Below are 12,674 nucleotides of genomic sequence, written 5' to 3'. Positions count from 1 at the left end.
CTGGAGAAAATTTTGGTGATATGAATCAAAATCTTAAAAATATGTATGACATCTGATTCAATAATTCTTGCTAAAAATGTATCCTTAAGGAAATAGTTACAAATACATATAAAAGGATTCAGCTACAAGGGTATATATTTTAGCAAAATTTTCTTAAGACTGTCTTTTCATACTGTTTTACCTGAAACAATAAAATAGCCTTACCTGAACTGTACGTCCTGCATTGATATGTTCTTCATGCAACTTGTCCCAGATTCTGCACCTCTGATACTATATGAAAGAAAGGGGAAAGGTACTGAATTTTTTTTTATCACTAAGTGATTATTCCCAATTTACCTCAAAAATCCCCACTCACCCACCCAAAGTTAAACATACCAGCTAAAAAATTTACTGACTTAGTAGTGGAAATTAACTGTCCAAAGTCCATACAATAGGAAGTTTTCAAAAACATTACACAAAAAATTCTGGTAAATGGTAAAAACAAACAAAACCCACTAAATACTCTTTATTTTACTGAAAAAGAGTATGTATTTTGTCTATAATGCACACTCTTTGGAGGTGAAAAAAATGAGAATGTAAAAGAGTGTGAAAAATGAAAAGATTAACAGCATTCATCAGATATTGTTACTATATATGAAGACCTTGAAATGTCTGTTAACGATAGAGTCAAGTATTGAAAACTAAAATCTGATTTGAGAAAAAGTAACATGGATACTGCAGACTAGAAAGTATATAAAAATGAGAATGAACATTTAATATATATGTCTTAATTTTTACCAAGGTAATGTTTAGTTTTCAGAGTTCATCCAAGAAACTTAACGAGCGTGATAATGGAAAATTTTTCATTTGACAGGAAAATGTGATAACATTATGACGGAATACTTGTATAAAATATAAACAACACCAAATGTCACACATTATTTTTGGTTGAAATAAAAAACCCAAATAATTAAGACGTTAGCAGATGTGAATAATGACATTAAACACATTTTTGGTATAACCCCCACACACACACTATTCTGAAAGCACAGTAACATGAAAATGCCCCATATACACATAGAAGGAAAAATAGATTATAAAAGTAGAGCACTAAAACTTTTTCTAGGGTATTTTTATATTCCCTATTCTGCATATTTTTAAAATTTGGTAGTGAATAATGCAGCAAAAAACTCTTTTGATACTCCTGAATTTTTGTTTTTTATATCATCTAAGAACTAAACAATATCCATTAAGCTTAAAAATAACTAGACTATGGAGAACAATACGGAGGTTCCTTAAAAAACTAAAAATAGAACTACCATATGACCGAGCAATCCCACTACTGGGCATACACACTGAGAAAACCATAGTTCAAAAAGACACATGCACCCCAATGTTCACTGCAGCACTATTTACGATAGCCAGGACATGGAAGCAACCTAAATGTCCATCAGCAGATGAATGGATAAAGAAGATGTGGTACATACAATGGAATATTACTCAGCCATAAAAAGGAATGAAATTGGGTCATTTGTAGAGATGTAGATGGACCGAGAGACTACATCTACAGAGCGAAATAAGTCAGAAAGAGAAAAACAAACATTGTATATTAATGCATATATGTGGAATCTAGAAAAATGGTATAGATGATCTTATTTGCAAAGCAGAAATAGAGACACAGATGTACAGGACAAACACATGGACACCAAGGGGGAAGGAGGGTGGGATGAATTAGAAGATTGGCATTGACATATATACGCTATTGAAACTATGTATAAAACAGATAACTAGTGAAAACCTATTGTATAGCACAAGGAACTCTACTCAGTGCTCTGTGTGGTGACCTAAACGGGAAGGAAATCAAAAAAGAGCAGATATATGTGTACGTATAGCTGATTCACTTTGCTGTACAGTAGAAACTGACACAACATTGTAAAGCAACTATACTCCAATAAAAATTTAAAAATAGACTATATTGAGAATATATTTACCAAACATAAAACCACTACGCAAATAAATTTAAAACCACTATCAATCTACTTTTGCTTCTAAGAAAAATTTAATTGATGCCATCAGACCCAGTATAAATGCTCCTTTAATGTTATGATATTAACAAAAAGAATGTAAGCCAAAGATACATGTCTGAAAATAAGCCACTTTAAAATTTATTACTTAATACTAATCTGTCATGATATTTTAAGAAAAATAATGTTAAGGAAACAGGTGAAAATCCAGAGAGGTCAGGGTTGCAAGAATCGTGGAGCAGAGTATCAGAGAGGAAAAAGCTGCATGTGAGGAGATAACTGAAATGAGAGCACTATACTGAGTTCCAGAGATCCGCAGGGTTTTCCTTTTGAGTCTTCAGCTGAGTACAGATCAGTACATGCACATAAGCAAACTACCTGAAGTCAGAAAAAGAACCACTGGAAAAGAGCAGGTAGACTAATCCCCCAAAATCACACAAGGCCAGAAACAGTTCATGTGACCACAAGTCAGACTGGAAAAATCTCTCAACACACTAGACATCAGGTGGAGTACTCCAAAGCTCTGTCCTACATGGGGAAAAATTAGGCCTGGAATAAAGGCTATTCTGATCCTATGCAAGCTTAAAAGAGCCTCAAAAGGATCAAACTGTTCCCAAATAACTTAAATGTGTCTCAGAATAAATAAAGCTCAAAAGTACTCAAAGTAATGTAAAAATATTCAGTATCCAACAAGTTCAGAATGTCTGGCATCCAATAAACAATTACCATGCATGCAAAAAAGCAGGAAAATATGATCTGCAATGAGAAAAACCAATCAATAGAAACAGATTCAGATATGATAGAGATAATGGAATTAATAGACAAGGATATTAAAAATTATTATGATATATTCCATGTTGTTAAGAAAGAAAAAAACATGAGCATATTGAGATATGGAAGATATTTTTAAAAATTCAATTCCTAGGGGCTTCCCTGGTGGCGCAGTGGTTGAGAGTCTGCCTGTCGATGCAGGGGACACGGGTTTGTGCCCTGGTCCAGGAGGATCCCACATGCTGCGGAGCGGCTGGGCCCGTGAGCCATGGCCACTGAGCCTGCGCGTCTGGAGCCTGTGCTCCACAACGGGAGAGACCACAACTGTGAAAGGCCCGCGTACCGCAAAAAAAAAAAAAAAAAAATTCAATTCCTAAATTTAAAAAAGGTATTTGAAATGAAAAATGCAATGGATGGGTTGAATTGAAGGTAAGACAATGCAAAGAAAAGAATAGTAAATTTAAAGATATAAAGTAGAATCAATCCAAAATGAAACACAGAGAGAGAAAAAAAGATGGACAATAAATGAATAGAGTATCAGTGAGTCGCAGGCCAATTGAAAGCAACATTTTATGTATGCAATTGGGCTCCTTGAAGGAGAGAAAAAAATTCTGAAAAACTAATGAGACAGTGACTGAGATGGTGGAGGAGGAAGACCCTGAGCTCACCTCTTCCCATAGGTGCACCAAAATTACAACTAATTTCAGAGCAATTATGGATGAGAATGACTTAATGACTAGCAGAAGAGATTTTCCACAACTAAAGATATAAAGGAACCATACAGTTTATGGTCAAAAGGTGCAAACTTCCAGTCATAAGATAAATAAGTACTAGGGATGTAATGTATGCCATGATTAATATATATAATTAACACTGCTGTATGTTATATATGAAAGTTGTTAAGAAAGTAAATCCTAATTTAAATCTCATGACAAAAGAAAAAAATGTTTTTCTTTTATTTTGTATCTATATGAGATGATGGACCTTCACTATTTATTGTGATCATCATTTCATGATGTATGTAAGTCAAATCATTATACTGTACACCTTAAACTTACACAGTGCTGTTTGTCAGTTATATCCCAGTAAGCGAGAAAAAAAAAGAAAAATGAGTGGCCAAAGTTTTTCCAAATCTGGTAAAAATTATAAACCCACAGATCCAAGAAACTCAAGGAATACTATAAATAAGAAAAATGAACAAAACTAAACTAATGCACATCATAATAAAATTACTTACAATAAGTGATAGAAAAATCTTAAAAACAGCAAGAGGAAAAAAATATATGTGAAGTACAGAGCAACACAGATAAGAATGACTGAAGACTTCTTGTGAGAAACAATGCAAGCCAGAAAACACCAGAGCAACATCTTGAAAGTACTGAAACAATCTAAAACTCAACCTAGAATTCTATACACAGGGAAAATATTTTTTAAAAGTGAAGGCAAAATAAACATTTTTTTTTCAAACACAAAAATGCAAGCAGAATTCAATACCAGCAAACCTGTACTACAAGAAATGTTAAAGGAAGTCCTTCAGGTTGATGGGAAAATGATACCAGACAGAAACCTGGTTCTACAAAAAAGTGACAGCACTGAAAAATGGTAAATATATAGATAAATATAAAATACTTTTTATTATTTTAAAAATCTCTTTGAAAGATAACACTGTTTAAAACAAAAATTACATTACATAGAAGTAAAATATATTACAATAATACTACAAAGACCCTGAGAGAGGAAACTGAAGTGTACTGTTATAAGGCTATTTATTTATTTATGACTGCGTTAGGTCTTTGTTGCTGCATGCGGGCTTTCTCTAGTTGAGGTGAGTGGGGGCTACTCTTCTTTGCAGTGCACAGGCTTCTCATTGCGGTGGCTTCTCTTGTTGCAGAGCATGGGCTCCAGGCGTGTGGGCTTCGGTAGTTGTGGCGCGTGGGCTCAGTAGTTGTGGCTCATTGGCTCTAGAGCATAGGCTCAGTAGTTGTGGCACATGGGCTTAGCTGCTCCGCGGCATGTGGGATCTTCCCGGACCAGGGCTCAAACCCATGTCCCCTGCATTGGCAGGTGGATTCTTAACCACTGAGCCACCAGGGAAGTCCAAGATTCTTATAATATACGTGAAGTGATATATATATATGTATATATGAAAACACATTACTTGAAGGTAGACTGTCATAAGTTAAAGATGAATACTCTGAACTGTAAACCATTAAAAATAAAAATACAAAGAGGTATAATTAATAAGCCAACAAAAGAAAAAATGGAATCTTAAAAAATATGCAATTAATCCAAAAGGGAGTAAAAGATGAGAAAAGGGGACAAAGAATAGATGGGACAAACAGACAAAAAGAGCAAGATGGTAGATTTAAAGACAACCATTTGATAAACATCTGTTCATTATAAAAATTCTCAGCAAACTTAAAAACGAAGTTAACATTAGAGGCATCTACAAAAACCCTACAGTCAACATCATGCTTAGTGGTGAAAGACCATTCCCTAATACTGGGAACAAGGTAAGGATGTCTGATCTTGCCATTCCTATTCAATATTGCACTGGAGGCCCTAGTCAGCACAATAAGTTAAGAAAGGAAGTGAGGGAAGAAAGGAAAGGAGGGAAGGAGGGAAGGAAAGGAGGGAGGAGGGGAAGGGAAAGAGAAGAAACAAAAGAAAGAGAGGAAAGAAAGTAAGTAAGAAGGAGAGGAAGGAAGGAAGGAAGGAAGTGGGCAGACAGGTAAAGACTGGAAAGGAAGAAATAAAACAGTCTGTCTTCACATGATTGTCTACAAAGAAAATAACAAAGAGTAGATTCAAAGAGACTGAAAAGCAATGACAGGGAGATTATCTATCAAGAGATTGGGTAAAATAGCTCGTCTTTGCCAAGGGCTTCTCCTTCAGGCTTCTCTCTACAGGGTTTTTAAAGGTAATGGCAGCTTTGCAAGGAAATATTTTCTAGATGATGTTGGATTTATACTTTTCTTTTATCTTCACAGAGTGGGCAGGATTTGTCTCAGCACTACTTGCTCTTGAGTGGCTTCCAGGCCATTAAGCTCTGCCCCAACATTTCAAGGTAGGTGGAACTCAGAATGACATCCCCAAAGTGCATTGGATTCTGCTCTTTCCTCCACTGGATACTGAAACTTCTGATAAATACCTTTAATTGCTATGAATAAACAGGATCAAGAAATAGGAAAAACAACTACAGAAAAAATTCATAGATACTGTTTTTCAGTCATTTCAGAAAGATGTATTGTCTCACTACATGCATTCATGTTGTTCTTCATTGACATGTTATGGCCCCATGGTCTACCAGTGGCGCCATGGTTTTCCTCTGGCACAGGCATAAGCAGAGAATCCAACATTCACAGAAACAGCCTTTCCCCTAGACTTTCCCATGAGACGAAAGCACATCCTTATCCTGGTGAGACAAAAGCCATGTTCACCATTCTCATCCTGGTGAATACGTTGTCTCCTTTTACCCACTCTTCTATTTTATCTTTTTGGATAACCCTGATTATAAACCCACACCATGGTGTGATGAACACCTCTGCACAGGTGTTTTCAGGCTTCCAACATTCATCCCTTTGTGCTCTTTGGCAGTGACACCCAGGTCTCAGTTTTGCTTTGCCTGCTGGGCAAAGAGAACAAATATTTTGAGAGTGGTTCCTGGACTAAAAGCTCTCTCTAGAACACCCCACCATTTATTTAATCAACTTTATATACTTGTAGCCTCACATTTTATGTCATTTCATCTTCCAGAATATTCTGATTCAAAACTGAATAACAATAATAATTCTGCTTCATATTGCTTAGAGTATACAAACATGAAAGCTACTCATAATTATTAAAAATAATTTTCTAAAATTATATAATGTTATTCACTAGAGGTTCAGGGAAGTTGATGATATAACATAGAGAATATTCAGAATTTAGGAGTTTAAGGTATAAAAGCACTTTAATTTAAACTTTATGCTGACACTTAAAAGATTTATTTGAATTTACAAAGCATAGTAGGGAAAAAAGAGGTTTCAATTGGAGAGAAAAAGACCTGGGAATACTCTGAGGTGTAAAGTCACATGTGGAATCCAAAGGACTGAAGTAAGATCAATGTGTTTGTGGTATAATGTATGATGGGAAGAGTGATGAGAAAAGAAGCAGAAAAAGTAGATGAAGGCTTCTTTTGCCAAGTATCAGAGGATATCTCAGTGATCAGAATGAACAGAACTTTTCGTAAGGAAGATGATGGTTTTGTGGGGGATTAATTAGGTGGGATAATAATCAGTATTGTAGATGATAAAAAGTGTAAGTATTCAATTCAAATAAATTTATTTTATTAAACTCAACAAAAGAGAAAATATCAAAGACTCTAAAAGTAAAGCTACATAATATTAATAGATGGCCCAAGGATTATAAGCCATAAATTTAGGATTACTCATGTAATAAAGATAAATAATAATACCTACCTTATAGTGTAGCTAATGTAAGGCAACTTACTGTGCCTACCATGTGTAAAAAATATAAAACCCAAAACAAACACAAAGGGTCTCAGGAATGCTGTGAATCTCCTAATGATTACAAACAATTAACTGACAGCACCAATGTTGACTGCCCGGGAATGATAACTTACTTATAAGTAACTCATTTCCAAGTATCAACCTTGCATTCAAGGGTTCTTAACATAATATCTCAATCCTCAGAATAACTCTATGAGAAAGATTTTAATGTTACCTTTACAACTCTCTAAAGATCAATCATGGGGTGGTGAACCTTAAGGTCTACTGCAGAGTGCTGTGTGAGGATGGTGCATTTATATCTGACCCAGGATGGAATCAACCAGGGCATGTTCCATAGAACATTACTAAGTTGGGATCTGAACAAAAAAACAAAGTTTGAAAGGTGAACAAATGGAGTGGATGTTGCTAATAGATGTAGGAAAGCCAAAGTATTCAACTCTATTTTTTTTTTTTACATCTTCCTTCTTCATTGAGGAAAATCATCATAAAATAGAACTGTCCGCAACAAACATGACTAAGAGGAAAATGAAAACCAAGAAAGAGTAAGAACAAACTTAGAACACACTATGTTTCAAGCACAACATTAGAAGATTAATATATTTATCAGCATAGTGATCTCAAGAAAGTAATTTAACCACTCCAAGTCTGCTTCCCCACCTAAAAAAGGAAGACAAAAATAAGGGTAACCGATAGGGATGTTCTCAGGATTAAATGATATGATATATATAAAAACTTTACAGAGCAATCAACAAATAAACACAACAGCTACTATCTTTACTATTATTATTATTTGCTCACTTGTCAAGTAAGTTGTAGAAGAGATTAGTGTCTTGGATGAAGATTGAATAGATGATCTTATGTCTTAAAATAATAAAATTCTAAGAAAAATAAGGAATAAAATAGGTCAGACTTTCTATGCTTGCTACACAATGTTAAACCTAAATTAGGTTACATTATTAAAGGCTATTATTCCAAACAGTTGGAGAGGAGTTCACCACCTGTGCTGAGGCTTTCCTATCCTATAACACAGGAGAAAGCAAACTGAATCAGGAGTCTATCAGAAAAAAATAATGAGGGGGAAAATGTGATTGTAAGATTGAAAAACATTCTCAGACTAAAAAGAGAAATGGGAAAGGTTTTTGCTGTAAACACAAGTTAAGAAAACAAATAAATGAAACCAAATCAATACATAACAAATCAATAAGATTGCTTATATCTGATTTTGTACCACACAGTTCAGGCTTCATGCTGCCTGAACAGTCCTGAACACTCATTTTCACACCTAATTACATGTTGCCCCATCATATCCTAGCTTATTTCCTTAACTGGACTGTAAACTTCTTGCAGATTAGAAAGCTAATTTTTTACATAATTTTCAATGCTAACAATATAAGAGACAGCAAACACCAACACTTATGAAACGCTAACATACATTTATATCCTGTAATAATTTCCCTTCTCATTAAACCTGGCAGACTGAACACATTCATCTCTGTTCTTTTCCCAAACTCAACTAAAATGACAGTAAAGAACTTTAAAAGGTATAAATTCACAATAATAATGAGAATACAACAGAAGATATCAATAGACAAGAAATTTTAACAAAATTTTGGAAGCTGGAAAGACTATGGACGTGTTGCAGCTGAACTTAGCAGATAAGAGAAAGCTGAAACCTAGGGCTGCAGAAGGGGTGAATGGTGGGGGAGAAAGGCAGTGAGAAGCAAACCAATGAATGCATAGCACTACTCCAGAAAGATTCAGTAACCAGAGGTACCAGCTACCAGGTAACCAGAAGGATGTGTATGGTGAGGCTAAAAACAGAAGGATTAGTTGAAAGTTTATGTAAGGAATAGGTAGTCTATCAGATGTCCTCTCCATAGGCCCAAGCAACTGGACTGCCTCTATCATCACAGAAGACAACACTCCAGGAGAGTATCTGGTGGTTCCCCATCAAAATAGATCCTCCTCTGTTCACCTCTCCAGGTAATAAGGCCCCTACTACTGCCCTGCTACCCATTCTCCCTCTCTCTCTCTCTCTGCTACCCATTCTCTCTCTCTCTCTCTCTCTCTCTCACACACACTCTCACACACACACACCCCTTCCAATTAGCACTCTTAAATATCGACAGCTAGCCAAGGAAAGCCTAAAATACTGTAGACTGACACAAAGAAAGGAAGGAAGGAAGGAGAGGAAGAAAGGGAGGGAGGAGGGAGGAAGAAAAGGAGAGAGAAAGAGAGAGAAGAATACATTTAAAAAAAGAAAAGGGAAAAAGAGAAAAGAAGGAAGGAGGAAAGAAGGGGAAAGAAGGAAGGAAGAGAGGAAGAGAGGGATGGAGGGAGGGAGGAAGGAAGGAAGGGGGAAGGAAGGGGGGAAAAAGGAAGGGGGGAGGAAGGAAGGAAACACAGAAAAGGAAGAAGAAAACTTTAAAAAATATAATAATAATACCACCATAGAGAGAGTATATGATACTGCATCCATAAAACAAGAACAGGAGGATTTTCTTTAAAAGAAAAAAAAGAGAGAATTGAGAGAAAAAAGAACATATTCAGAAAAAATAGGATTCTGGTTCTTTCATCTTAGTTGGAATGTGGATGTGATAGCTAGAGCTGGAGCTGCTGTTTTACATGTAAGACAGAAACAAGTTGAGGATTGGAAAGAAAGATAAAAACAGCCTGAGTCTTTAATGACTGTTGAGCTGCCACTGGAGCCCCAGACCACCTCCAAAACTATGAGAGATTAAAAATAAAAGCAAAACCAAAAAACCTCCATCTCATATAATAAGCTATTTTTAGGTTTTCTGCCACTTGCATTTTAACCATATACTAACTAATACAGTACATGTTACACAGTAAGTTTTCCCCCAAACCCCTATAAAATGAAACAAAGAAAATTATGTTCCAAGCTTATGATATTGTTCCTATTAACTATGCTTAAGTCTATTTTATATTAGCCAAGAAAGCTGAATGCTAACACTTCAAATTTCAGGATTACATTCTAATCAAGTCTATCATGTGTAATAAAACGTAATGCTGAAGGACCTATGGAATATAGTCCCAGGTGTCCACAGCACACTACTCTCATTGTTTTCAGATGTTGCAGAATCACTCCACTAAGGCTTACTTTCAATTTCCCTTCAGCCTGACTTTCTTCTTTTAAATTCATATTGGATGACTGATGGCTAACATAATAAATATTTTATCTTTCTACACCCTTCTCCCAGGAAAACCATGCCTTTTTGAAAATGAGGCACTGTTAGACACCTGGAGTCTAAACTTAGTTCTTAACTCTTTTGTCCACAGTGAACAGTGTGGCTTTTAAATGTTTTTACATTGCCATAAACTATCTATTAAAATATGCTATTCAATCTTACATAGATAAAAAATTACTTTCATAACTAAACTAGAAAACCTAGAGACAGAATGATCAAGATTATGGAATAAAACATAGCTCAGTATGAGTTTAACTGCTTAGCTTCAGACTGCATCACCTATATTGTAAATTATAATTATTCTGATGTTGTCTAAAAATTTCTTAGTAAGTAAAAATTATAGAAAACGGTAAAGGAAAAATGTTCCAGCAGAAAAAGAGCTATATAACTCTGGAATAATTTTCTTCTGAATTCTGACGCAGCTAATTAAATCAGTAATAGACCTGTTTCTATCCCCACAACTTTCTCCCAGGGTTCTGGCCTTTCCATTGATGACTGGGTGGTACATGTGGCTAGGATCTGAGGGTAATGACAGCAAGCACATTCGTATAGAATAAATACAAGGAAAGGGAAATTTGCCAAAGGGAAAATGCCAAAGGGAAAATAGGACAATAAAAGAAAGAGTCTTAATAGACCACAGTCCACCTATTTATTCCTTTCAGAATCAATTCACTTGCCAAATTCTTACCATCTTTGTAACTGAGCACTTCAACATAAGCTCAGGACTTTGACACACACGTTATCGAACACAGATATGATCAATCAGAAGTAAACAACTCCATTTCTATATTGTTACAGTGCCCTCCTTATTAATCAAAGCATGGAACACTTTGTTTCTGCTCATGACAAAAATAACCAGTTTAGCGGACAACTCCTCCATCCTTAAAAGTCATCACACTTATTGCTTATGGATAAAGAAGAAAGACGTTGAGATGACTAAATATTAATCTTTAATTCTATTCATATTTGCATTGAAATTTTCATCTTATTTTTCTTGGCACTTATTTTCTATACTTTAACAAAAGACTTAAGTACTAGGAAGACAGCTGGTATCTATGAGAGAAAAAGTTGACACTCTTCTTACTTGTATAAGGTATGTAGTTGAGGGTGATAAATATTATTTATACTGAAAGGCTTAATGACCACTTCTACCCTCCCCCCGCCCCCCCAAAAAAATTAATGGAGGGCCACACAGCTTAAAATTTATACTGGGGGAGGTTCTTCTGAAGGATCAAATACCACTGACCTGTCCCACAGCAAATAAGACAAGGTAACCTGCCAAATCAATGCTCAGTATTCAGTAAACCTGACGTTCCCATAAATGCCACAACCACTCCATCAGATCCTAGCCAGACCAGGTTCTATGAAACCACCACCGTCCCTGAGACTGGTTCTTCCTTCTACCTATCTCTTAAACTGACCTCTAGCTGATACTTCTCAACTTTGGGCTTTCTTCAAAGGGAAGCAGTGAAGTTGGGAAATTCCCTCATATCAAATGGTGATTTTACCTCTTAAATCTACATGCACCTGAAAAGGACAGGAACACACACTCACAGTTCAGAAAACTTGCCATGGGGTGGATGAAATTAAGGGAAGCCCTTTAGCCAAAGTCCACCACCTTCACATTATAGTCAACTATCAAACAGCTTGTATTTTAATTATTAACTGCTCAATTCATCACTGTGTATAACTAAAAAGGCATTGATTCTATTCTTATATCCCTTCCTAAAAAAGGAATAATGTGAGAGGGGTATTTGTAGAACAGAAAAACCAGATGAAAAAATGAATAATGTTGTTAAATCAACAGGAGCTAGATGTTTTAGCAAAAGACTCTTATCTAATATTCTCAATGTAGGTGAAATGCACAACATATAAATCAGAATATGTAACTGTTTCTTGTGGTAAAAAAAGAAAAAAATGGAAAAAAAGAAAGAAAGAAAAAAACTCACCTTCTCAATATTTATCTGGTGCTTTCTTAACCTCTCCAGGTCTGTTGGGATTACTATCTTAGTAAATTTCTGAATAGCTGGTTCAAGACGGCGTAATTTCACTTTTTCTTCATCTTCAGACATCCTAAAAAAATGTTGTATCTCTTCTACTTGCAACATCTACCTTCTCCACTCATGTAGAAAAACCTAAAAGGGAAATATTTATTTAAGAATTTAAAAAATCAATTTCCA

The 12,674-nt window shown here is 35.4% G+C and overlaps 1 protein-coding gene across 1 annotated transcript in view; it reads right to left on the bottom strand.

The window, feature by feature from the left end:
- The window catches only part of STX17 (syntaxin 17), a 97,750-nt gene that overhangs the window by 76,515 nt on the left and 8,561 nt on the right, over positions 1–12,674 (bottom strand). The window contains exons 2-3 of the mRNA XM_065879269.1: positions 12,444–12,629; positions 205–270 (exon numbers count right to left, since the gene is read on the bottom strand). Coding sequence (XP_065735341.1) covers positions 205–270; positions 12,444–12,602 — 225 coding nt within the window. The 5' untranslated portion in view covers positions 12,603–12,629. The remainder of the gene's footprint in view (positions 1–204; positions 271–12,443; positions 12,630–12,674) is intronic.

Source organism: Phocoena phocoena, chromosome 6 (assembly GCF_963924675.1).
Source record: "Phocoena phocoena chromosome 6, mPhoPho1.1, whole genome shotgun sequence".
NCBI classification, from domain to species: Eukaryota; Metazoa; Chordata; class Mammalia; order Artiodactyla; family Phocoenidae; genus Phocoena; species Phocoena phocoena.
The sequence above is the reverse complement of the archived record's forward strand: the minus strand, read 5'-3'. Positions and strand labels throughout refer to the sequence as shown.